The sequence below is a fragment of the Neodiprion pinetum genome, chromosome 5, assembly GCF_021155775.2.
Source record: "Neodiprion pinetum isolate iyNeoPine1 chromosome 5, iyNeoPine1.2, whole genome shotgun sequence".
Classification (NCBI taxonomy): domain Eukaryota; kingdom Metazoa; phylum Arthropoda; class Insecta; order Hymenoptera; family Diprionidae; genus Neodiprion; species Neodiprion pinetum.
This window is the reverse complement of record NC_060236.1, coordinates 17,496,119-17,524,098: the sequence shown is the minus strand read 5'-3', so window position 1 is coordinate 17,524,098 and position 27,980 is coordinate 17,496,119. Positions and strand designations below refer to the sequence as shown.

Sequence of the window (27,980 nt, the reverse complement as noted above, 5' to 3'; positions counted from 1 at the left end):
TAGGTCCGGGGGCACCGCAGGACTCGTTTCACCCCCGAATTTTTTCGCCGCCCCTGAAATCCCCTCCTCGACTCGGCGGCTGCAGCTGCGTCGTTTCGCCAGCCCTACGACAAGCGATTCTGATAGGGCGATACGCGGTGCGAATCGTCGCGTAACTGGTTCAGGACCAAGGTGGGGGTAGAACGCGGACTACCTTTGGCGAACACGACGCGACTCCACTCAGCTTCTGGCTAACGTATCTGACGTATCTTCAGCCAACCTCGAGGGTATTAGTGCCGTGCGGTATCTCGTAATACCTTGAATTGCTTGCCGCTAGGTAAGTCCAACCGCCTCGACTTAATCTTCATCCCATCCAAAAGATCCCAATCGTGCTTTCGATTATCGGAATTCACCGTCGTTATTTACGTTTCGTTCTCATTCCGGGCGGCTCGGTGGGCAATAATTTTTATCAATTTCGAGCGCTTTTACTTCGCTTCTGGACAATTTTCAGGGGCTGCGAAAGCTCGCACGTGCCACTAAACTCGCTGAAATCGATTAGCGGAACTCCTTTAATATTTCAACACTGGAGTTGACGGCTTGAGACGCGGAATGCTTTCGATCGACTAACCCTGCAGTACGTCTGACTATAACGCAAGTTTCTACTTTTGCGGCTACACTATCAGCGAATTGTGTATTTCAATATTCTAGCTTAAATCGTTGCAGGTGTTACAAAAGTTATTCTTCGTACTTTTTTATACTCTGCTTCGATTATCTGGTTTCGAAAATTTTCCAACGGAAATCAAGCTTTTATCCTTGCTTTAGCCCGCGTCGAATTTCAGGATTGCCTGTGAATTTCGGAATCTGGTTAAGCTTTGAAATTCGATCGACTTAAAATTTTCAGAATAATTATTGGAAATTTGCAATTGTCAAAGGGTGACGGATAGAAAGAAAAGGAAGCAACTCGCTGTGAAAACCTTAAATATTCACGATGTATCTGCAAATTCTCCCACATTATTCCGAAAATGACGTATAAATGGTCAGTAATTGAGTATACAGTTCTCTCCGCTAGCTTGGCTGATTTGAACTCATTTTCCATGTATTCCTTTTATTTGCTAACGGTGTGGAAAATTTTTAACGAGTAATTTGATGTCGGAAAAGAATATATTCCCTTGTATGAAGGAATAGAATCCTGAATAAAGATTCTTCAATTGCAAAGTGCGTTTTCACTTGAAATAGGACGAACCATCATGTTACAAACTCCTTTTTGCGTTTCAACAACGTCGAGTCGATACAAAGATCGATATAAAAACAATAATTTATCACGCGATCTAAAACTGAAATTCAAACACGTCATTTTTCTTTCTTTTTGAATATTAATCAAACCGGATGAACAACGACGTATAAACAAACACCATTCGTCAAGTCTATCCGAGCTGTTACAACGAAACGATTTATATTGGCACACGTTACTTAATTCGTCGAGCCGTCGCGACGGTAAAACGATATCAAGCATTTATTGCTTGCGATTAGATTCAGCCGATAGATAAGCCTCGGTCGAGGCAACGACATCGTCAGAACTGCATATCCGGTACGGTAACTCAAAAAGTTGCTACATAGCCGAAGAAAAAAAAAAGAAAAACAAGACAATGTAAATAAACGAGCAAATAAAATCTCGAAGAATTTTCGCAAAGCCTTCAAGGCTCAACTGAAAAGTCGAAAATCACGGAAAATTTGATCACAGGGTTTTGAAGCGACCATTGGCGAAGTAATTTTCCTCTATTTAAGCACATTCTTCGTTGTTCTCGAGCTTATAGACTAACTTCGATATTCCACCACAGATATATGTTTATATAATATACATTTATATAATATATTATATATGTATGAAAAGTTACGTATGAGTCGGTGGGTGCAGCTCGGTTACGTAACGTGGGGCGAATCTCTGTCTCCGCTAGTTATTTTAACACAGCTGCTGGGCACAGATTTTTTTCCGAAGCTTCCAAGAAAAATAAAAGACTACAATAATATATTGACAAGCATTAGTGATTCGATTCCTTCTTTTTTTTTTTTTCTCAACTTCTGCATACTTCGGCGCCCCAATTTATAAGTCGATATATTTCCTCGAGTTCAAGCATATCGGATATAATATTTTAAATATCATTCGAGATTTTTTTCAACAACTTTTGAATATTCTGCCTTGCCCTAAACGTGATTTCAATGTTTTCATGATATTTATTTCTGAGATGGAATGATATATTTTTTTCAATATCGGTCAAATTATGAATTCTCCCACGCTGGAATCTATCAGAGTAGAACATCCGTTTCTTTTTTTTTTTTTTTTTAATCATTGCTGGGTCAAAATAATAACCTCGCACGGAAATGGGATTTTGAAGATTACGCTTTTTGAGAAATTCGTTATAAACTGCAAGAGACTGACGATCAGAACTTGTTCGTGTGACAATGAAAAAAACTCGTAACATTCTTACAGTAATGACGTGTTTGAGGAAGCTCGCGAGGTTCGTTTAAGCTTTCGCGAATTACACGGTTTTGAACGGCTTCAGGGATTCCGGCCAGTCCAATTTTCATCCCTTAAAGAATGAAAGAATTCGATACCACGCCAAGTGGTTGAGGGGGGATTTCGGCGAAGTTTTGATAAAAACGATTTTCTCATTTTTGAAATGACCAAAAAAGATGACTGACCACAACTTTTAAATGTGATATGAAAAGTACGAAACCGTGATCTCGATTTCTCATTTCTCATGCCATTTCTTCATTTTCTCGTGAAACCAAAATGAATCGATATATTTTTGGTCGGAATCGCATGTAGAACACAATTTTTACGCCGTTTCTTGCATTGCGAAGCATAGCCTCTGATAATAGCCAAAATAGAAGACGCGCTACTCAGTCGGTAAGACTGACTACAGCATCCCCTTAATAACTGCACTTTCATTGAAGAATTAATTAAATTTTTTTTCTCAGCCCACATTCCAGCATCATTTGAATCTTATAGGAATGATTATCCGACTACGTCGTTTATTACTAGTTTAAAAATACACCGAGATAAATTTTATTTGTTACAGTGACTAGGAAAATTCAGTAAAACAGGTATCGTTAAAAAAATTGTTTGAATATTGTTGGAATTGCGAAAAACGAGGTACGGGTAACCATTTTGCGCTATTGTCGATCCTTTTTTGGTTATTGCAACGCAAAATCAGTTTGTGAGGTTTACTCTACTTTTTTAGCTAAACAAGGCTTTAACGTCAATTTATTGTTGCACAAGCATTAAATTTTCGCAACAGTTACAAGAAAATATAGCAACAGTGGTCGTAATGAGAAAGAATAGTAACGGATACCAGACTTTCGGGTAACAATTACAAAACGAATTTTCATTTTCTACCCAGAACTATATTTTTCGATTGTGGTAAAAAATGAAAGTAGTTAAGGACTGAGCGGTAACCGGAATTAAAAATTTCTCTCAGTGATGTGAAAAATATTCTCCCTTCAAATCACGCGATATTATTTGCGAATTCGTTGCGCGTTCGTCTAAGCAAAGAGATCGCCGACGCAAATTCATACTTGCATTGGGTTGTCGACCGGAGATTCGTTTCAGCTGGCGCGCGCATACATTATAATGCGTTTGATAACTCGGAGCGGAAATTAGTTGTTAGCTACGCCCGACCAACTCCCCGCGCTCTTCGACGATCATCTACGAATTTCAATGTCCAATTATTGCGTCGGTGAAAAAATGGCGAGCAATAGTTGAAACTAATTTGCGATTAACGTGCGCGTTCCGTTGATAAATTACGTATATGTATGTACAGCGACGCGATGTGACTCAACATTTCTACACACATGTGTCATGTAAGATATTCTCTCGGGTTTATAAAATGCCGTGAATTATATCTGGTTAGAAGTTTAGTTTCTGATTTTATGAACAGTGATTGTTGTGGAAGATGTTGAATTGACAGGGATATGAAATGAATTAGGTTTCACCAAATACTGTTGAAAACGATCGTAAAATCGAAAACGTTAGATCAGATCTACGTCAGCTGCAATTACATGTTGAAATATTCGTCCCATGTACGGAATAAAATTTTATTCAATGCGTAGAGTTTTGGCTCAACATTTTCTGTCACGTTGCGAGAAAACTACTTGTAACTAATATTTTATTACTCTACCTGAATGTAGTACTTTTGGTACTCAAGCTTTAAGTTATTTTCTTCGAATAGTGCATAGATTAATACATTTGTATAAAAAAAATGAGCATATTTTATTCAAGACGTAATTCTGTAAATATCATGTACAGCAGTTTTTGAGAAAAGCGCAAAAAACGAAAAATTTTGCTGTTTCCTCAAAACGTCAGATATGCATGTCAAAAATGACTCCAGATTTGAGTTCCTGAGGGTCGAACACCCATATACACAAAAATGCAGCGATACCCCGAATATTTTTTAATTCAGACCTGTTTTCACTGGACTACGAATGTCTGGCTTCAAAGAGCTTCCCGCAGCATGACGAGGAATATACCGGGATAATCTCTCGAAACTTGAAAATCAACTGCGCATGCGCGAGTTTTATCGGCTGTTCCTGCAGGCTGCCATCCCGAGTTTTCAACTGTCAAACTGTTTCTGCCGGCGATGTAGTTGATACGAATTTTCGAGGTTAGAATCTCAAATAATTGAGGTGGTGACTCGGAAAGGTTCGGGAAGCATTTGTTATTGGGTCGGAAAGTTGATTCTTCAAAGAACGGTCGGAATTTAATGCTTACGCTCTTTGAAAATTCAAACGTACACATTTTGCGTACGTTGGCCCGCCTGCATCGCAGACAAGAATATCGCTGCGGGAAGATTTCGCCGACCAATGAGATTGAATTATCCGGCGCATGCGCGGTTGATTTTCAAGTTTCAAGAGATCGTCTCGGTACAGTGCGGTAGGTCGTCTGGTGGACCAGAATTCAAGGGTGAACGTTATAGCTCGTCTCTCGGCACGCGGCGCAAGCGCCCGAGTGTCTGTGAAACAGGATCGATTCAAGAAAGCAATCTGGATTCCCGGATATCGCTGAAATTAGTTCAGTTGGTCAAGGGCGTTTCATTCTAAAAATCAGTTGAAAATTTTCGAATTAAATATGACCGTAATAAAAGTGATTACGCGAACGAACAAACTCGGAATAACAAAACTGAATTTTCACCTTTTTCCATCGGCAAATTTCAGTTCAACTTTTCACACGTGTGTATTGAACTATGTACCTTTGATGTTAAGAAATACAGCTTTGCACGATCGGCGCAACATTATGTGAACAATTTTGACTTCCGTCGCGAAACGTGAAACTTTTCCGGATTCACCGGCATTGTAAGAAAAAGACAACTATTTTGACGGCCGGTTTTTCCTGACAGCAAACGTTCAATGACCACGATTGTCTTTGAATGATAAAGACACCGAGTAATATTGTTGCGTCATTTTTTCTACAGCTCTGATTCCAGTGATCTATCTTTTTTCCTGCAACCTTTCCGGATATATCCTGAAAGTTAATCTGACCACCTACTCTTCAACTTCCCTCAACATTCATTTGTTTTTATGTTAGAATTTCTGTAGTTAAATAGTTATCGTTGTGTCAAATTTTTCAATCACAGATCTTTCAGCTCAATATTTTGGCCTGTATTTTGTTACTCAGAGGTCTTTGAGGCGCTGATGACGAACTGCTGTCATAATCAGATAATTTCTACATCCAAGATGGCCGATCCAATATGGCGGATGTAGAATCGACAAAAACTATAAAAATTCGATGATTCTGGGCGAAACTTGTTACTCTAAGGTTTTCTGGGGGTATACGAAGTAACAAAGATCATTTTAAGTTGTAAATTAACTGTGATAAGGCTAATAAATGAAAATTTTTGTGACTGAAAGGCCTTGATGCTGGAATGTTTTTTAATCTACAAGAAAAAGTGATACAATTACTAACTATTCAGTGTAAAGTAACTATGGTTGTCAATACTATATTTTCTGGCTATGCGGAAAGTTTAAACCTGTTCGTTCGGTTCGGTACACTTTTTTCAGTCGAACAAGTCCTTACCATAATAAAAAAAAAAGAAAAGAATAGTAAGAAATGCTCGGAAAAGAAGACCGAAGTCCGTGCGATCATTTCTATTATGACATGGTCAAGTGCTAATGTGTTATCACGTGAGATTATTAGGCAGCTGGCGATAGGCGGCAAAATCGTGACTGGAGAGCTCGCATTATCGCTGAAATTATAATCGGGGTAGATTAGAGGTTTGATTAACCTTGACTCGTCAGAGGCAAAGCTGGTTTATCTTGAGGGAACCCGAAAATTCTGTACAACTCGGTCGTGACGGTTCGAAGCTGCATTCTAATTTAGAAATTTATTTACACTCGTATTTCATACTTAAGTGACCGGGTCGAAATACTCGAGGTAATTTCTTGCGTATATCGGACAGGTATAATTTTTACAATCTCGAATATTGGGTATGATTTCGATTTGTTATCACAATCGTCACGGCGCAGTTCTGAGAATTTTCACCACAGTGCTTGATCGACGCGTTGTTTATCTTTACATATTATTAGTGATAATATCAATGTCGGTAAAAGGTAATTTTTCTTTTTTTTTTACTAAGGTATATTGAATTACGAGAAAATTGAAACTATCTAAATTGATATCAGTCGATGAAAGATACGAGCATACAGTGTTGAAAATGATTATGAACTTACCACAAATTTATTGTACAAAATAGTTATCAAATTACGAGATCAGGCTGCAAATTTACAAATTTGGTGTAGCGACGTAAAAAAAATGTTCAATTGTACTGAAATGTGTAAAAAACAGAAAAAAAATACAAAAAAGTTCTCTGAATTTACTAAATTGCGTAGTGAATTTATTGTATTTGTAAATAGAATAAATAGAATAAATAGTGAACGTATGATGAATTCGCTGTTCCGTATCCGAATAAAACTTCCAATACGGTGTAGGAAGAAATAAGACAGAAATATTTAAGAGTATAAATGTTCTCTTTATGACGTTTAGCGTAATGTTATTTAAATACTTCTCAAAATCTTGCGAATAATCATCTTCAGAATTTTCGGAATTGATTTAAGAATATAATACAAACAACCATTTAGTGTGACTATAGTTATACATCAATGCTATGTTTTCTGGTTACAACTAGAAATTTTGTTCGGTATGTGTTAATTCAGACCGACATTTTTGTTACATGCAATTTTTTACAGTTTTAAAAAAATTCAACATCGCAATTCTCTTGACAAATCATTTCACAGTCAATTGAATGTTTACACGATGCGTGTAATTTTTTTCTTTTTTTTGTTTTTTCCATCAGAATCAGCCCCTCAAAAATTTCTCGGCTGAATACACGTCATGCAATTCTTCTTATCAACTTATATCATTCTCAACGTGTATCTTTAAATCGGGAATAATTTCTGGCTATACTTACATATACAGTCTACTACTGTTTTCATATTTTGTCATAACTGAAAATCTAGTTTGCGTTACAGTATTCTTTATGGTTGTGGTTAATTTTACTATATTCTCTTGAAACTTTAGCAACTTTTTGTAAATTTTATGTACACCGAGAGAAATTTTTAATTCCGTTTACCCCTCAGTCCGTAACTATTTTCATTTTTTACCACAATCGAAAAATATAGTTCTAGGTAGAAAATGAAAATTAGTTTTCTAACCGTTACCGGAAAGTCTAGTATCCGTTACTATTCTTACTCATTACGATCATTGTTGCTATATTTTCTTGCAACTGTTGCGAAAATTCAATGCTTACCTTACGCGTACCTCGTTTTTCGTAATTCCAACAATATTGAAACAGTTTTTTTTAACGATACTTGTTTTACTGAATTTTTCTAGTTACTATAACAATGTGAAAACAATAAATACATGAGAAGGGCATATCGGACTTAAAAATTTGACGTAAACTGAAAAAGAAAGAAGAGATTCAATGTCACAAATACCAGAAGTTTTAATATCGACAGCAATAATTGCAATAAATATTTACTCGTGCTACATTTTTCTGTAATCTCAACAATATTTGAAACTGCTCTACCTGATTGCAGTGGCGGCACTTTGTTCTATTATAAAGCTTCGGACTCGGCTCACATCTGGCAGCGTAATTCGCGTGTATCAGCGAGTGCATGGTGGCCTATAAATATACCTAATGTTGAATTTTCTGGGGATGTTTACCGTCTCGGCAAAATCACCCCCGCCTAAAGAATCGCGGACCTGGCGAGCGAAATTAGCTTCGCCTCGGCTCGACGTGAATCTTTTCAACACTTTGAAGCTGGACCCTTTCCAGATGTTGTATAACACAATTGTTCCATATTTTATTGCGCAAAGACGAAGCGTGACTCGAGACGTCAACGAAACTTTTCATATAACCTGTCGACCGTTGTTATTAATTATCGAGCTTTTTCATAGACGAGAGGAATATTCGAGGCGAGGTAGGAGACAATAATTTGGCGCACAGCGTCGGAATCTTGATTTATGAACGCTGTGTAGCTGACTTTTTTTTTAATTTAACATAATTTTGCGGATCGCAAGCCTCGTCACGGATTCGTTCAAAGCTGGTAATTTCACTATTATTGGAAATCCCGGGGCGCGTATCTTCATCTTTCTTGTGCAAAGCCAGTGTACTGCCAAATACAATATTCAGGAGGCTTCTGTGGTATGGTGAAATGTTTTTGCGAAAATACTCTTTCAACGTTGGTTCAACAAACTTTGATTCTATTCAGTTTTACCTAGAATTTTCACGCACACGCGAAAAATTCTAAATTATAGTAAGTTGAACAAAATAGCGTCCAATTCTACACCGTGAAAATTTATATATATATAATATATATATTATATATATTTTCTCGAAATTTTCGAATTCTGTCATACAATTATAACAAAATCTTAGCGCCTAAAAGCTCTACTAAAATGATTTCGATTAACCTAACGTGTCTTTGCGCTTTATTTGAAATAGAATTTGTACGTACGAAATTATTTTCAGAAATTTCCAAAACATGTTACACGTATGCGAGATTATTTTTAATTCGCTGTGACAAGTTTCATTGTTTTTTTTTTTTTTTAAATTATTTGAGCGTCAAGATTTTTGCCGCCAGATGTAGGACGTTGAATAAAAGATGTAACTCTACAGACGGAAATAATTTCCTCACGTTTCTGCACGAACATTCAGCTAATTGATTGATTTTATTTTTACCGCGAATCTCTGAATAATCAGTAAGTATCGAGCTTTATAGACGATAGATTTTGGTTATTTTTAAAAATCAAATTATTCAAACGCAGGGAGAAAATGCTCGTTGATTTCAAACTAAGGGGCAGAAAAAATTGAATTACCAACATCCCCGAGAGGCCTGCATGTCACTTTTCACTGATAAGAATACGATCAATCGGCTACGAAACATTGCACAATGTGTTTTCGCCTTGTTTCTTGGCGTCCACACGACTTGACCCGGTTACCTTGGCTGGGTCAATAAGCTTCGGGACCGGCGTTTTGTCGGGCACGAATTGAGGACATGGAATTGTTCCAGGAAAGAAGAAATGAAGATTTTTCGATACGTTAAAAATTAATTATATTCCTTCATACGATAATCGGATATTACTGGAAAATCTTTAACAAATTTTCTGATAAAAAGTATAAGCACGAAAATAGAGTTGAAACGTAATAAAATAATTCATGGCATATGTGACACAATTTCCAACGGATACTGATGATCGATGAATGACGAATTACTTTCAAGAAAATTTCAGCTAGAATTTTAATGAAAATATTCACCAGACGAACAAAGAAGATGAAAAGACGAGAAACTCGCGTAAAAGCGTCGAGATTGGGCGGAGAATTGAAGAGAATAGCGGAACGGAACGGATTGCAGATTCGCATATATTTCGGGAATTTCCTGCAGTAACGGCTAATGCAGCACCGCAGCTGAATATTACGTATGCCAGTCGTCTGCGGTAATTCTCATCACTGGTCCGTGGCTTGTCATCTCCGGTGCGTCGTCACTTCCTGCTTCGCACTTTATTCTCTCAATTCGTAGCCGCCTCCGAACCGGCTTAATTTAAAATCCCCCGCACAACTCGCGGCGTACAACGCGGCAAGTCCTTTTTCGTACTTTAGATTAACCGTCCAACCGTTACGCCACATTAGATTTTTTTGACTACTTCCGTGCTTCGTGTTTTAAGTGTAACGAGGATATAAACGTTTAGTATCGAGAGTTTTCGGTGAAAGTAACCATTCAACGCCAGGTGATAGGCAACCGAAGCTACATATCCGAAATTTAGCTGTCTTAGACAGTGAAACCTACATTTTATGTTAACGGCGTATTCAAAGTACAGCTACTGGACCAATGAAGCTACAATTTTTTTATTCACGGGTTCGAAATTCAGCTTGAGATTGAAGTCACGTTTTGTATTCTCATGCATTCGAAATGGACGTATCAAGTGATCGAAGCTACATTTTTTACTTAGGCAGAAACGAAATATAGCGATTGAAGGCAACCGAAGCTACATTTTGCAATTTTACAGATTTAAGATAATGCCACATTCTGTATTCCTTCCCAGACATTCAAAATTCAGCTAATGCGTGATCGAAGCTACATTTTTTTTTTTTTTTTTTTTGCCACAGATTCAAAATGTAGCTGTTATAAACGAATGTAAGCTACGCTCTGTATTTCTATGAAACGAAACTACGTTTCATATTCCTACATACTCAAAATATCGCTATCAAGAAATCGAAGCCGAAATAATTTGTACCCCGATGTCTTCGAAATGTAGCTTTTGAGTAGCTGAAGCACACTTTGTGGTTCTAAACACCTAATTAAATTTTATCTTTCAGATTATCGGTGTTACGATTGGTATTCCGGCACATTTAAAATGTAGTTTGCACCCCGATGTCTTAAAAATGTAGCTGTTGAGTAGCTGAAGCACACTTTGTAGTTCTAAACATCTACTTAAATTCTATCTTTCAGACTATCGGTGTTACGATTGGTATTCCGGCACGTTTAAAATGTAGTTTTGGTTGCCTATCTGCCGGTTTTGAGACTAGACTAGCACGTTTCACAGAAAACTCTTGGTTTGTACGACGCGAATCCCGTACAACGCCACGTGGTTTCTTTTTTCCTTTTTTCAAGCGAGGTTCGGAGGTCTCAGCGAGTTAAAGTATACTTTTTAACCAGCTGTCACCGTTGATTGGTATTTCATTGCACAACATCCGAGACTTTGTAGCTCAACGCTCTGACAATAATAGATTAGCCTCTGCGTTGGTAATGAGTTGCGAGAAGCTCTTCTATGCGCTTGACTCAATTTGCACGATAGGTACGTATATTTTTATCACGCCTACGAATCCGGAGATTCGTTATACGCTATTGAATATCACCTTAACCTGATATTTTAAATGTGATATAATTTCTTCACATCGGTCACCAGACCTTGTTCATAATTTTACTCGAGTATTCCTGTGGGAAAGTAGAAAAGTCATACTGCGGGAACATTCCCGCGGGATGAGAAAGACTCTGAGAAAATCTTGTCCGAATTGCGTGTGCGGAACGCTGGTGGAAACGGCGGTGCGCCTGAAAACTGTCAACCCGCATGCCGTCCGTGTATGCGATGTGTAAATAATAATAGCAAGTAGAGTAGGTAGCTCATAGGTGCGGCACGCTAAGAGTGATGAGTCAGCGTACAAATAGTACCTGTGTAATATCGTGCCTCTTTGTAAGAATTGAACTGCAGAGCGAAGCCGTCGCTAATAAAACCGATTAGATTACGCGATAGGAATTACACAATTCTGCGGCGAATGGCAGACGGGGGAAAAAAAAAAGAAAAGACAATCAAACAAACGATCCCAGCTTCTGTCGTAACTGCTTCAGGGAAATACCGAATGGCGAGGAATTAACTGAAGAGTAGTATTAACAGCTTTCAAAGCTTTCGATACACAATTCGACGTGATATACGTAATATATGTAAAAATACTTTTTTACGGGCTTTCTGACCAATAGGATTAATATCCCTCACGACTACGAGGTGCTTTATTTCACGTGGCAATTTCCCGTTTGAATAATATGTCGAAGAAGATATTCATTCCAATTATTGTTCCAAACTTTTTCAAAATAATCGTATAGTCCTGGCTTTATTTCAATATAAACGATAATAAATTTACCATGAAAAACTTCGGAAGGCCAGTTTCAGTCAGCCATTTTTGAAAAAGCTTTCAACAAGTTCCCTACCCCGGTTGCTGGGTCGTAAAAAAGCTAGTATCATTTTTGAATACGATTTAATTACCCACACGATTATATTCAAATGAGAAAGAGTCACGTATGGTACCATGAGAAAGTTGTTGACCTAAGTTGAAGTTCTATGCTGAAGAAATTTCTTTGTGTCGTAAAATCTAACGTCAAGCTGTAAAAAAAAAAATCGTGATTCGATTCAGTCAATATCATACATTCGGCATTCCCTCTATGAAAACGAAAAATGGGATTCTGACGTGCATATATCGATAAGAGTTTGAGATATATTTTGTTATCAATCGTTCTGCGCCATGTCATATAAGTCGTTTTTATTACAGGACACGTCCGTTCAATTATACAGTATACGTGACGACCGTTAACTATGTATATACATCTTCGCTCGATTTTTCGCACGATAATCGACAGCCTTAGACTCGAGTGTTTGTAGACTGTTCTGGATCGTTTGTCATCAGTTATACATACGTAACTGCTGTACATGTGTATTGTATAACATAATATTATCAATGAGTAACTCTCGTAGAATTGAACAGTCATTGGCATTCTGTTTGAACTCAACAAATAGAGTTGTTTATTCGACATCGAATAATTCACTGCCTCCATTCAAAAGAAATTGGATGATTCATGATTCATTCATGATGGATTCCATCTCATTTGTATTATAAATATTGTCTAAAAAAATTTCCGCCTCACCGCTGGTTTCGAATGACAAATAAACCAACTGGCTACGGGTCAGAGTTTCGAATTGATAAGATTCAACTGAGCGTTGCGTCAAATTAGGATATTTCTCTATTTCAACCATTCGATGTCAGTCTGAAATCTGACAATTCGGAACGTTGAACACTTTTGTGAAAAAGATTTTTTTCGAGGCATCGCAGAAACGAATACATTCCTACGAATTTAAATCCGTCGTCCGAAAATATGCAACATTTTTTTTCCATTGTCATTTGAATTTAATTTTATTTCGAGACCGTTCGAATATTTGTCACCGTATCAACTTTAAATTTCACGTGGTTTGAACAAAATTAATATTCACCAAGTCTTGTAGTTAATTGGTAACCTTTGATGAAGTAAGAACCGAATTCTCTGCAAAGTGTCGTGAGATTGATGATGTCAAAGTTTTGCAAACAAAATTTTCATCGGGAAGCAAAAATTCAACGTCTTCGATACGTAAATCGTCTAAAATCGAGACAATTGTAAAATCAGAATTTCCAGGATTCGTATTTTCTAATATCAGCTAATGTCTATTACTTTACTGCAGCATGAAACGATATTAATAGTCAGAGTCGCTTACAAACAGGGAGAAGCTTTCTTCTAGGAAGTGAAGGAATAATAAAAATTGCGTTATCATAAAACGAAGGAGGCTTTGAAACAACTTTTCTGACAGACTCGAACTCTTTTTATAACTTCGGATCGTCAAAACTGTGACCGATTTCAAATAATATCGCTTCGAATTAGCACTGTGACTTCTTACGTGCTACATCTTGGTGCTTTGATGTAAAATTTTATTTATCTAATTTCCAGTATTCGGATAATCATTTCATCCTCGAGAACCGTGCTGTGATAGAAAATTGCAAACTCCCCACCAACTTATTGTTTCTTGATACTTGCTCTACGAATAATCGTTTTCTTTCGAAACTTCAAAAACGCGCGAAATTCAATTCTTCCGAAAAGTCCTCTCGTTCACTTTAGCGGATCATTTTTTCCGAAACATTTAAATTTTCACAAACATATGGTTACACCGAGAAAAATTTTTAGTTCCGGTTACCGCTCAGTCCTCAACTATTTTCATTTTTTACCACGATCGAAAAATATACTTCTAGGTAGAAAATGAAAATTAGTTTTCTAGCTGTTACCGGAAAGTCTAGTATCCGTTACTATTCTTTCTCATTACTATCACTGTTGCTATATTTTCTTGTAAACGTTGCGAAAATTTAATGCTTGTGCACCAATAAATTGACGTTAAAGCCTTGTTTAACTAAAAAAGTAGAGTAAACCTCACGAAATGATTTTGCGTTGCAATTACCAAAATAGGATCGACGATAGCGCAAAATGGTTACGCGTACCTCGTTCTTCGTAATTCCACCAATATTAAAACAGTTTTTTTTTAACGTTACTGTAAGAAATAAAATTTTTCTACGTTGAGAATTTTGTGAATAAAAAGTGCGGTGACATTTTACTCCTTATTAGCCTTTCGAACGCCTTTTTTTTAACAGGGACAAATGTCAAATCGCTGTGCTTCTGGAGTGCAGGTGACGTAACGGGACACTTGAATTTGTCGAAGGGGATTTATTGCCCGAGGTTTTAAATTTCAAGTGGGCCTCACGCCGTCTATCAGCGGATTAATCGGATCAGCAAACAAGTGTGACATACATACATGCACGCGGACAATTGACGCGCTATCACTCGAGTGATAAAGGTATTGAGTTGCCCGATGATTATAAGCACCTCGTTTCTTATCGGCAACTTGTAGACGCAATAAGAAACTTACGCGCGAGCCGCGTCATTCCTGTCATGCCTTGTACAAGCGTTGCGTTTCAAGTCACGTGACACTTTGATCATGTCATCCGGTCTTTGATGCTTTGGAAATTTTTCCAGGATCAAACAACGAATCAATTCAGGGATACTGGTTGTCCAAAAGGTTGAAAATCTATTAGATTCGTCGGATTTTACTCTGCAATTGCGCATTGTATTTGAGAGAGTATTTTCAACAGATTCGACGGAAATGTCTCGTTTATCATTTTGCATCGTTCGTAATTATTTTTACTATTGAATTTGCTGCTGAGCAACAAATCTGTTTCAGCTACCATTTTGTGGAAAATAATCTGGTGAAAGATATGGTGCAACGTTGAGTAGATATCGACAAATCCTTGGATTATTTTTTCAACGATTTTTAAAACGTATTTGAACGAAGTATCGATATCTAATTGTAAGGTTTTTTTTTTATAACTACGACATATTCTACTTCTGTACTTTGACTTGAAATTATTTCGATAACTTTATGAATGCACAACGTACGATTATGTCCTACAAAAATCAACGAATAGTTCCGGTTTTTGGCCAACCAACCTCTTCAAAAATCAAACTCAAAAGGACGACAATCCTCTTGAGAACGTTCATCGCCCGTGAATTACATTTGCTTGTATGAAAATAATTCAATTCATGCACGCCGAAAGATATCTTTGAGCTGATATTTTTTAGTCAAGAAAATCAGTTCACTTTGACGAGCTGATTGAAAATTTCGAAAAAACTCGGGAACCTTTCAAAATACGAGGTGTATTCATTTATGGTGAAGGATATGGCTTCTTCGATTGCGATACAGTGAATTTCGAATTGTATTTTATACCAGAGAAGAAACTCCCGATAATTCTTGAGACTCTAATATCAATTTGCTGTTTTTTCGATACTGGTCAACGCGTGTTTATTAATTTTCTATCTTTTCCCCTCTTTTTACTCAAAAAATAATAAACGAATTTATTACAAACACACGGAAAATAACAAGTTGAGTCAACATTGGTCGGAACCGACGCAGCGCTTCTGACAATCATTCAAGAAGTCACAATATCTTGGGTCTTATCGCTGAAGTGGTTTCCGATTTATTTGTACAACGAAACGCAAAAAGAATCTTCCATTTTCCATTCGTCAATAATAAAAAGGTCGATACTCAGACCAGTCCGATCAAGATTATCCAAGACAATAACGACTAATTCGTTGTAAATTAATCTTGCACCGTATAATTCGGCGAAGCTTATTGTTAATAACGCGGTATTCTTAAAACCGCGTAATCATCCATCGAACGGATAAATCCCTGTTCCCAACAAGATCGACTCTAGGCGTGGTTGGTCGGACCGGTAGAGATTCACAAACACTACCAAGTACAGAAATAGGAACACATGCAGACACGACTGCGAGCATCCAACGACCTGCGTAGAAGTGCGTCGTCCGCGTCGCGACGCCGCCGCACGATGGCCGCGTGTTATTACGAATATCGACCGATCCCTGGCTCCAGGGTGTAACGCCGGCGTGCCCTCAGTTTCCCATGACCGACGAAGGATCGGCGGGGGTGCGGAGGGGGTGCAGAAGGGGGGGCGATATGCCTGGGACTACAGGGGTGTCGGCGAAAGCTCGCCCCTTCACGCAAAATCCCGAGTACCGAGCTTCCGAGCTTTCGCCGCCGCCGTCAGGCAGGAGGAAAGTCTTCTCCGCCGCTTAGTTAGTGATAGCGTAGATACTGTAGTGTTAACATCAAAATATATCCCGGTGCATATAAATATACGAATATATATATATATATATATATAATATATGTACGCGTATGTGTAGTTATATATATATACATACGTACACCTATCCACACCTTCATTTCGCATCGAAGAACTTTATACATTTAATACATATGTACACACGTACATACGTAGATGTAACAAACGCGCAGTCTGCATGCGATCGGAAATATTTCATTCTAAAAACGATTTTACCATCCACGCGACGAGAAAAATGTCAAATTGTACAGGTTACTGTACTGCGATTCTTTCGGAGATTTTGTTGCATACGAGTATACATGCGATAGTATTCGACTGAAAAATTGGGCGAATTTTGGGAATTTTTTAACTGGACGATGGATTGTTCGACTAGATTGCCGTTCGTTTCATTCGAAAGTTTGTTGATCGAGTTTTTTTGAGCATGTTTTTTGATTGTGATGTATTGATTGAAAGTATTTTTGTTGACAATCTAACGCCACTATTTCGATCGGTGAGATGTTTTGCGCTGCTCGCAATATCTCAGAAACGGATGGGACGGATTTAGTTGAAATTTTGGAGACAGGATTCTTGGTTTGTTCATCCTGTGATCCGAATTTTCTTCGCATCAAATGGCTGGTGTTTTGAGTTGGGATTCGAGTTTTGTCCAAATCAAGTTCAAGTCAGTTCATATTTTATGTGAATCGGTTGAAACGTTCCTGAGGTGTGGTGGGCACCGCAAAACATTTTACCTTGCGCAATTTTCGATGTTGTTGTCAAAAACAATAGGCATAATCATAGAATTTGAAAAAAACAATCCTACGATCGAACTGAATACCTGGTGGTCGAGATATAAATTCCCAAATCTCATCCTTTTCAGTCTTCGTCTCGAACACGCGCTTTTAAACTGTGTCCATTTTTTTTTTTTCGTAATCTAAAAATACAATTCCGGGTTCAAAGTGAGAATGGATTATTTTAGCTGTATACAGAAAGTTTAGAACGTGTAACTATTACATTTGATAACTATCGCTCGTACTGTATTTTCTTCAAACTCTTACGATAATCTGATGTTGGTACGATTGGTTTTATTTTATTGAAAAAACAAAGCAATCCAGGCAAACAGATTGTAACATTGTAACGACCAAAAAATATAGTACCGACAACTACAAATCGGTGAATAATTACTTGTGCCAATTTTTTCTTATTACCGATACGATGTGAAAAAATTTATTGTAACGATACTCGTCTCAACAGAATTTTCCCGAGTACAATAAACTGTAACAAGTGAAATTCTTCTCAGTCCACCCAGCTATTTTCTAAAGAAAAAAGGGAGAGAAAAAAAAACACACGATAATCTGGTGACAAAAATTTCGAAAAAAAAAAAAAACAAAGCAAAACAAAAAAGTGCAGTGTAGACGTAAAAGTTTACGTATACACACGTTAATTAGCCGGGGGTTCGTCGAGGGTGCGGAAAAAGGGGTCTCAAATTGAGTGATTTTCTCGAGTGAGTCGGCCTTACAGATTTTTCTCACCACACCCAAAACAGGCGCTCGTCTAAGGGGCGCAAAACTGCAGCAGCGGCAGCATCAGCGAAGAGGAGGAGAGGACGAGAGGAGGAGAACCCGAAGGGCTCGATTCTCCCCTCCGAGGAGGCCGGCTTCCCGATCTGCGAAGCGAAGTGTCGTGTTGTCACCACAAACTTAATCGCGTGTTGTGTGCCGCGAGAGTGACACTTGAGATTTTTTAATCGACGACGGATAATTTTTTTGCACTTTTATACAGTACGATAAAATTCGATTGTAAAAACACCCTGCGGCGCGGAGCTGTCGAAGATTAGAATTTGGTCTCGTACTACTTTCGGCACAGCTGAAATACGGTGCGATATTTTTTGGCCAATTTTTTTCTACTCGCTTATTGATCATCGGTGTTCAAATTTTACTCGACGATATTTTAGTGGAAATTTCTGTGTCGGTATAGTGTTGATTGTTTATGTACGTATACATAATTCGTATACATATAGGTACCTGTATGTACTTTGTACCTGGTCACGTCGGATATTTACCCCGCATCGAGTGACGATCGTAGAGAAGGAGAAAACAAAGGGGGAAAAAATAATAATTTATTAATCTCAGTGAAAATTGTTCGTTTTTTATCATTGCAATAGTTACAATGGGTGGATGTACATCGAAGGATTCCACTAGTGGCGACGCGTACGTATACGACAAAAAGTATATATTCTACAATTTTTATTTTTATTTTCATACATCTGTATCGTTGAACAAATCTTCCAGCTTCGGAGTCGATTTTTGTTTTTTTTTTTTTTGTAATTATCCGTTTCATCGACGCTATTGTCACGACATTCGATCAAAGAAGTAAAGAAAATGGTATCGATTTGAAATTCGATTGATTAAAAGCGTGCGTTTATTATATTGTACGGTTATTTTTCCGAAGCCGATTACGGAGCTGAATAGGAATTTGAAATCTGTCGAGAAATTCACGAGTAGCATTTTGAATACAGTGAATTCAGAACATTCGGCGAAATTTCTACACCGAGTCTTATTTGAACATTCCACGGGGGCGAGAAATTTATCGGATGGAAGACATTCGAAGGGGAAAGTTTTTTTGAAACTGTGCATTAAAATTATAAGTTGATTCGTTTACGTAGACGATAAGAAAAAAAGTTTAATGAAATAGACAAAACAATTTGTTCGACAAGCTTTCTCTTGCTTACAAGGAAGGCATCTGGGACTACAAATCGCCCCTTGACATGCCTTACTTTGAAGGGTGGTTTCACTCTCTTAAAGCGTTTAATGGCAGATATAAAGAAATACGTACCGGTTAGTGTTTAGCCTACTACAACGTATTACAAAATTATTCGTTCTCAGGATAATATGTAGTGAGTTTGATGACAATACGCAAGTTTGTTGAACACAAACAAAAATTGTTCGGATTGATTCAATTCGTCACTGCATACAAGTGCCAGTTTTTATCAATTATTTACTTCATTCGTTTATAAGAAATGCCAACAGTGACTAAACTTTTCCGGTAACAGGACATATCATTGTAAGACGCAATCTCACTACGTACATAACAGAAGTACACTGGTTCAAATATGCGTTGATAAAGAAGAACAAAGTTGATAAACCAATTGGTTAAACTAATTGAATAACTTCATCCTATCAACACTTTCTTACTTGAGTTTCAATGTGTAAAATGTATTTCGCCTGAGCAGTGTTTTTCTGCGATACTCAAGTTGTACGACAAAAGCATTTCCCATCGCGCAAGTAATAGTTACAGATTTTCAAAGTTCTATGTTTTCGTGGATACAAGCTACGGCTGCAAAAATTTTCGGTGGATAAATTCGAGTCGTTTCATCAATTAAGACGATCTTTCCGGATGTTTGTGAACCATTGGACTTTATGGCGATGCTAAAAGATCGCGAGCAGCTTAGATCTTGATCAAATACAAACCGCCTCGAAATACCCTCGTAATTCGTCTTGTTGATAATAAGTTACAAGTTATAAAATTCACATCTCGTTATCGCCGGGCATCTTTCAGCTCATATGCTTTCGGCTCGATAACGCTGAGAGGTTCTAATCCATCAAATTTAAAGGCACTGCTTACGTAATGAGCGATAAGAGGATGATAGTCATCTGATTTCAATCCGAACATGGATAAAACTTGAATAGCTGGTATGAAAAAATTCCATTGCCAGTAAAGGATCTATCAATTTGGTTCATTGGCGCTGCAAGCGCAGAACGACCTTTACTCTAAATATGACGTAAAATTGGACGCTGTAAGAATTAAACCACAAATTTATCACGTTTACGCCAAAACGTACCGTGATCAATTCAAACCTCCCGCATTTATGCAATTCAAGGTACACATCAGCAAAATACGTCTGCATTTATGCAATTCAAGATATACGTCAACAAAATACGCCTGCATTTATGCAATTTAAGATATTCTTCAACAAAATACGCCTGCAGTTATGCAACTCAAGATACATGTAATCTAAATACTTTTTCGTTAATGCAATTTTCGATGCATTTAAAGGAAACAGCCTGCATTCATGAAATTTAGGGTATATTTTGCTGACGTACTGCTACGTTTATTCAATCACAAAGTTCTTATATGACTGACATATAACCTAAACGAAAAGTTTTAGCTCGACGTAAAACGACTATAATAATAATTGTGTTGTTAGAAAGTTTTTTCAACCAATGAGAATTTTGTAATAATGCTTTAGTCAGTTTCGAATTAGACATGAAGGAGCCGAGCTTAAATTCATCCAATTGAAACCCAGTTTTACGTATATACCGATCAGACGTGAAGAAAATGAATAAGTGAACGTGCCGGTAAATAAACGATGGAATTGAATCGACAACTTCAGTCGGGATAAAACGTAAAAACTGGAAATCTCTTGTTCGTAAAACGTCCAAACGACTTAAATTGCTTGTAATATCGCTATAGTCGTGGCAATACTCCGCCAGGATGAACGCTGGACGTAGTTTCTGCGGTGCTGTGACGAAACTGGCCCCGATGAACATCCTCGCGAAAATATTCGTCAGAAACTCAGGATGCGACAAAGCGTGAGTAGCCCTAAGAGGCTGGGGGGCCGAAATTAGGCAGCATAAAAAAGTCACAGCGAGTGGCTTTCCAATACTTTCCTTTACATGGAAACCCGAGTCGCTCTGGCAATTGTTACTGCATTTGTTTCTGCACGCTCCTTTTTTTTTTTGACGCTCTTCTGTTTCTTGCCTGACGCCGCACGCGATTGAAAAGAAATAGCGTCATTCGTCGAAAGAAGCTCGTGCAGTTATTGAAAGGAATATTATATTACGTAAACTAGTACATTAAACCAAAAGTTAGATCACAATCGCGCGTGCGACATGACCGCCGTAGAAATTCGCGAAGGGATGAATTTTTTCACGGAGCGATCAGAACCAGGGTAATGTCTCGAGAGATTCTCACAATTCATACGTTTATATTATTGCAACAGTATCGATAATATTTGTATCTAGTATATTATTGAAAAATATTATAATCGCTGTATTATCATCATCCTAATCGCGTCTTGTGTGCAAGTGTGTGGTTGTACTTTTTCGAGCTCTGTGTGTGTTTTTTTTTTTTATTATCCTCTTCTTCCCGTTTTAAATTTCACTTTTCACCGCAAGAGAGTTACAACCAATGTGACATTTTTTTTCTTTTTAATTGAGAGAAAAGAGTTTGTTTATTCATTGAATCGCATTTCGTTGTCTTGCAGTAAGAAAAACACGATGGTCGACCAGGCAGTGCTGGACAAGCTTGAGACAGGCTACGCCAAATTGGTGGCGTCGGACAGCAAGTCGCTGCTGAAGAAATATCTGACCAAGGAAATTTTCGACCAGCTCAAGACTAAGAAGACTTCCTTCGGCTCGACTTTGCTCGACGTGATCCAGTCCGGATTGGAGAACCATGACTCCGGCGTTGGTATCTACGCCCCTGACGCCGAAGCGTACACCGTCTTCGCTGACCTCTTCGACCCCATCATCGAGGACTACCACACCGGATTCAAGAAGACCGACAAACATCCACCAAAGAACTTCGGGGATGTTGACACCCTTGGAAACCTTGACCCGGCTGTGAGTCATTCGCGACTTTCTTTCTGCTCTGTAACGGATAATTAAATTCAAGTGTACTATTTGAATATTAATCCGTGGAATCTCACTGTTATCAGCGAATGGTCACTCGTATTCGTTAACACGTGCATTACTGGATAAAAAATTGTGACCGTTAACTTTTACCAATGAAATTTCACTGATTCATACTAAGATAGCGGATTGGACGAGCATGATCCGAAGATTTTTTTGCCTCAACATTAAAAAAGTGAACGATTCGAACAAGATGTAATTCTTGTAGTATAAATTTCATACGTCTACGACTCAGGACACAGAGAAACATGCTTGAACTTAAAAAACCTCGTTTCGTTTGCGGGTTACATTAATTTAAAAAATTTGAGCGTCAACTGTGTCAAAACTTTGTGTCTAGAAATAACGTTGAGATAGAAATTTTGAAAAACTCGTGAATACTCTTTCCGATAGGTAAGACAAATGATTTTAAGAAAGAACGCTAAAGTGATTTAAAAATTCGATTAAAAAATCTAATCGGATTTCAAAAACAATTCTCTATATACAGTATTATAGACTGATTGTTATCATAATATTTAACGTCACATCTAATTTCAGGGTGAATTCATCGTCTCCACTCGCGTGAGATGCGGACGTTCCCTCGAGGGCTACCCCTTCAACCCTTGCCTAACCGAAGCCCAGTACAAGGAAATGGAAGACAAGGTTTCCAGCACCCTGTCTGGTCTCGAGGGCGAGTTGAAGGGTACCTTCTACCCTCTGACCGGAATGGCCAAGGACGTTCAGCAGAAGCTGATCGACGACCACTTCCTCTTCAAGGAAGGCGACCGCTTCCTCCAGGCCGCAAACGCTTGCCGATTCTGGCCGACTGGTCGTGGAATTTACCACAACGACGCCAAGACTTTCCTTGTTTGGTGCAACGAAGAGGACCATCTTCGCATCATTTCCATGCAGCAGGGAGGTGATCTAGGAGAGGTGAGTTTTACACAGGAAAATAAAAATTTGAAAATTAACGATCGGATGTCAGCTTAAGATCTGTCCAAATTTGATACTTTTCTTCTGTTAACCTCGTTACTAGCTGATGAAACATAGAGAATTCATGAAGTTTATAAATACGCAACCTACAATGATTCTTCTGAAAATTTATGATAAACAGTTACTCGAGTTGTAAGGAATAGCTCAGATATCGATTTTGCATTTCAAATTGATTCAATCAGAGATGAAAAATCTTTCAGAGCCGATTGTTTTCGGTTTTTCTCTAAAGTTTAATATTGCTGTTTTCAATCAAAATCAATATCAGCCCAATATCAAGGTGATAAAATTTGACTATCGATGGTCTATCAAGGAAACTATATTTTTCCATTCAATTTAAGAAACGATTGTTCGAATCAAAGCAAACAGCCAGTTACTTGCAATGAAAATTTCTTTAAGCCTAATTTTCAAAGAACCGTAGTTCCATGATTAATAATAATAATGCTAATAATAATACAATCTCTTTTTATCACTTTACGGGGGAATCGCGAAAGTTTCTAGTAGAAATAATGAAAATCGATCAGACAATTCTTCAACAGTGTGTTCAAAAAGCACTCAGTTTTATTTTCCATCGTTTACTGCAGAACTTAAGTCGAAAATCGTTGTCACTCAATTCTTTCAATTTCACTAAACTTATAAGATTTACACAGAACCTTCACAAACGTTTCAAAATATTCTCTCATTTATCAAATCGTATGTATTGAACATAAATGTAGCCACATTTTCTGAAAAATTACTATCCAACTCTTTGAAATTCCCTAAAATTTTACAAAATTTCGATAGTGATCAATACGGAAAACGATCAAGGAACGACTTGAAAAGAGGGCATGAGGATTCCTCCATCGTATAAATGATTTACAAGTTTCCTACAAACGACACAACAATTTCCGAAATGAGGGGAAAAAGTTGCAAAATAGAATTTGGTCTAATTTGAATGACGATAACTGGACGTTTAGTAACACCTAATACATCCTTCGTTTTCTCCAGGTTTACCGTCGTCTTGTAAAGGCTGTGAATGACATCGAGAAGCGCATCCCCTTCTCCCACCACGACCGTCTTGGCTTCCTGACCTTCTGCCCCACGAACCTCGGCACCACTGTTCGCGCTTCTGTACACATCAAGGTGCCAAAGCTGGCCGCCAACAAAGCTAAGCTGGAGGAAGTTGCCAGCAAGTTCAACCTGCAGGTAAGCTGAACTTGCAAGAATTTACTAGACAATTATTACCAAGGTCACTTATTGTCAATATGTACACTTAGGGACAATGAATCTGAGACGGCTAATTTTTTGTCACTAGACAATTATGTTGGCAACACACAAGGTCCTTAGATTATACAGGCCAAGACACGCGTGTTCCAGTTTTTCTCACTATAACGTGGGTAAAAATGTTCTATGCGCGTTCGCCCAAAAAATATCAAACTTACATTACCGCATTAACCAGTTTTGACCAATCTTGCTCAATTTTTTGAGGTTAAGCATTAACGAGTTGCGCCCCTAGTGTCCTGACGTTCACGAAATAAATAGAAGCACGTATATATTTTGAGGTTAATCATTGTGACAGGTCAGGAATCAGAACCACACCGGGTGCTTTCCATTTATAGCACAGTGTGACACAGTGTATAAATTTCTATTGTAAGCGACCAATCCGGGCAAAGGAATAGACCAGAAATGTTTACACCGTGTCATATTGTGCTCTAAATGGAAAGCTTCCATTGTCATACCAAACTTTTGGCGCATTCTCACTAATTTTTTTGCCCAAGAGTGTCTCGACCTGTATAATCTAGGGACCTTGGCAACACAGAGAAACCTATAGCGCCACAATCGGCAGAGTGCGAAACAAACTCAATCTCAATAAACATAACATAACCCATGACCGTCGAACCTAACCTTAGAACACCTTATAACGTTAGATAACCTTAGAATGACTTTCTTCTGAAATTCTCTGCAAATCTACAAAATCAGATTTTGGATAACGGCGGAGTTTTTTTTTTTTTTATATCAAGTTATTGGTTTACTAATCGCCACTTGAAATTATTTTACCTATAGTGTTTCGACTTCATTCGTTCATCTGTTCAGAATTCATCTACCATTATGATAAACCCTAGTTCATGAAAATCGTTCAAACGATGCGATTTTTTCATTGTAGAGATTTAATACTGAGATATCATCGAAGTCAGCAATAATAATGCTGTTGAAGCTGAAATTTGTGGTTTTTGGAAAAAAATGTTTCTTTCAAGAAAGTATTGTTACAACTATATTCAACTCGGCGAATTTCATTCATACTTTCAAACTTTCGTTACATTATGTTCCGTCTTTACGGCTCTTTAACTGGACTGTACGTTTGGTCATAGGGATTTTTTTTTTTAAATTTTGTAACCATACCTCTCCTTCGTCTATCTATAATCGTTAAATAAGAATAGCTTCCGCTTTCCTTAGACTGAGAAATTATCTTCTTACCGACATTTTTTAGGTCCGTGGTACTCGTGGTGAACACACCGAGGCCGAGGGTGGAATCTACGACATTTCCAACAAGCGACGCATGGGCTTGACCGAGTACGAAGCCGTGAAGGAGATGCACGACGGAATCGCCGAGCTCATTAAGATTGAAAAGGAGCTCTAATAACTCGATCCTTTCGTTAAGAATGAAATAAAAAAGATATTTAAAGCAAAGAAAAGTAACAAATCATAAATAATAACTATTGTTTCACGCGGACATGTACAACAGCAATAACAACATGGAATAGAAGGAAAAAGAGAGATCAATTTTCACAACAGCGAACAGCGGAAACCCCTAGATTTGTTCCATCAGTCCCTCAGGTCGCTGCATTCTGTAAAAGAAAGTTCAGAGCTTTTTACCCCCGTACTAATTACCACCCTTCGTCTCGTTATATTATACATACATATATATATATATATATATATGTGTAATACATATTTATAGCAATTAACACGCAGCTATATTAATATTATGTTATTATTGTAATTATTATTTTAATCATACGACTACTACGTTAAATTACTGTATCGTTATTAATAATTATTACTGTTATTATTATTAATTATATCAACTTTATCGTAGTTCCTTTTAATTAATATATTCAACGTATACCAAAAAATGAGAGATTAAATACTGAAAATAGTACGGAGATAGCAATTTTATGTATTATAACAATACAAAGTGCATCGCATGGTCAGTATTCATATTTATATGTTGTAACGAATTGAGAATTACAAAGAGCCTGGTATATACTATCGACCTGTGTAAGGAGGTATTACAAAACGATGTACGTTGTACATAACTAAAATGCAGTATTCCTCAGGGCACCAGATGCTGTTACATTATCGACTTGTTGTTGTTCTTTTTTTCGCTTTTATTATTGTTACGTGCTATGATAAAATATTCGTCGCCGCACAAACGACAAGTCAGTGCAGACGAAAAACGAATATTGTGATTTTAATAAACCGTTGTTATTGTTGGGTGTAAATTACACTGGTGTAACGGTCTTTGATCGGTCTAGCAGACGCATGCGTATAGAAAATTGTTCGTCTATTTAGGTATAATACACCATTATTATACTGCTATCACAAGCGCTTACAAAGTGCCGGATTTAATCTAGTTGTATTTGACTGAAGATTTGACCGATGTTTTTGTACACGCGCGTGGCTTCAGTGCAAGCCATCACCGCATTATGTACCAGCCAAATAAATTGAACACACCAAATAAAAAGACATACATCTAATCAACCCGATCGAGTTTCGTTTTTCCACCGAATTCACACCTTCCCAGTAAACAGACGATGTTATATGATACGTCATATATACGTAAGGGTGGTTTAATTCGAGTATTTATAAGAAGAAAGTTATAAACGTTTAGAAATCTACGTTGTATGTACTGATAAGTATTATACGGCAGCGATAAACGTTCAGACCACGTTCTGAGAATTTCGTTTGTTTATTATACGTTTAAAAATGAACAACTTGATGACGCATAAAAATAAATTCCAACATCAGTATATCTCACTGACGAAAAAGCGTTGAATAATCGTATATGTAGAAGTTATATCGACTTGCAGCCTTCTACCGTTTAATTTCGACCATGATTATTGCGTTGTCAACTCTACTGATCAACGTTCAGAGTAGTGGTTGCAAAAAAGTATATTACTAGTAGATTAATACGTGTTTTGTATACCTGACACGTATGACTTTCAAACATTAATTCTACATCCTACCATCAAGTAAATAGGTATGTCCGTTTCTGTTAGGTGTGGAAGCGTAACGTACAGTTGCTCTGAAAATGATGTAGTAATTTCCACTTTAACGATTTAGTGAAATGCGCGCTACTTTATCTTACAATAGACAATCTGGACTTTACTCCATGCCTTGAGTCAACTTGTGAATCTACTCAAATTGTGCGTCTTTAAACTTTATACAAAATACTTATTAGTATCAGATTTCAGCAATACCCAAAGAATTGCCATGTCAAGTCTCGAATAAGTAATCAAATTTTCAATTTCAGACAATTACACTGCAAATTTACTGAATATCTAACAATTTACTAAATTTGGAAAGTAAATGCTCTTGTAAATTTATTTAAAATTGTATTGTGAGTGCGAATTCTGAAATTATAATCTTATTGATGAGTTTTTAATGACTGTATTATTTGTTAAAATAGTGTCCGCGCTTACGAAAAATCATTGACATCAATTCTCCAAGGATTTCTAATCTATTTTTTGGAGTTTACTCCTTCAGAAACGATTTGAGTTATAGGGCCCGGTACGGAAATTATATGAGGAGTAAAATCAAGTGTAACACGAAAACTTGAGGCGTTATAAAA

General features: G+C 37.5%; 1 protein-coding gene across 1 annotated transcript; it reads left to right on the top strand.

Annotated features, from left to right (window-relative positions):
* Positions 1 to 160: 160 nt before the first annotated feature.
* Argk1 (Arginine kinase 1) lies at positions 161 to 26,890 on the top strand. The gene is made up of 5 exons (XM_046625635.2): positions 161 to 316; positions 21,757 to 22,114; positions 22,718 to 23,092; positions 24,137 to 24,334; positions 25,617 to 26,890. Exons 2-5 carry the CDS (start codon positions 21,770 to 21,772, stop codon positions 25,764 to 25,766), a joined length of 1,068 nt encoding a protein of 355 aa, XP_046481591.1. The 5' UTR covers positions 161 to 316; positions 21,757 to 21,769; the 3' UTR covers positions 25,767 to 26,890.
* Positions 26,891 to 27,980: the final 1,090 nt, after the last annotated feature.

Bases quoted from the DNA above. Each gene is read 5' to 3' on its own strand.
- Argk1 (XM_046625635.2), top strand. From the start codon at position 21,770: ATGGTCGACCAGGCAGTGCTGGACAAGCTTGAGACAGGCTACGCCAAA. The intron at 23,093-24,136 runs GTGAGTTTTACA...CGTTTTCTCCAG, and splicing joins AGGGAGGTGATCTAGGAGAG to GTTTACCGTCGTCTTGTAAA. The intron at 24,335-25,616 runs GTAAGCTGAACT...GACATTTTTTAG, and splicing joins CCAGCAAGTTCAACCTGCAG to GTCCGTGGTACTCGTGGTGA.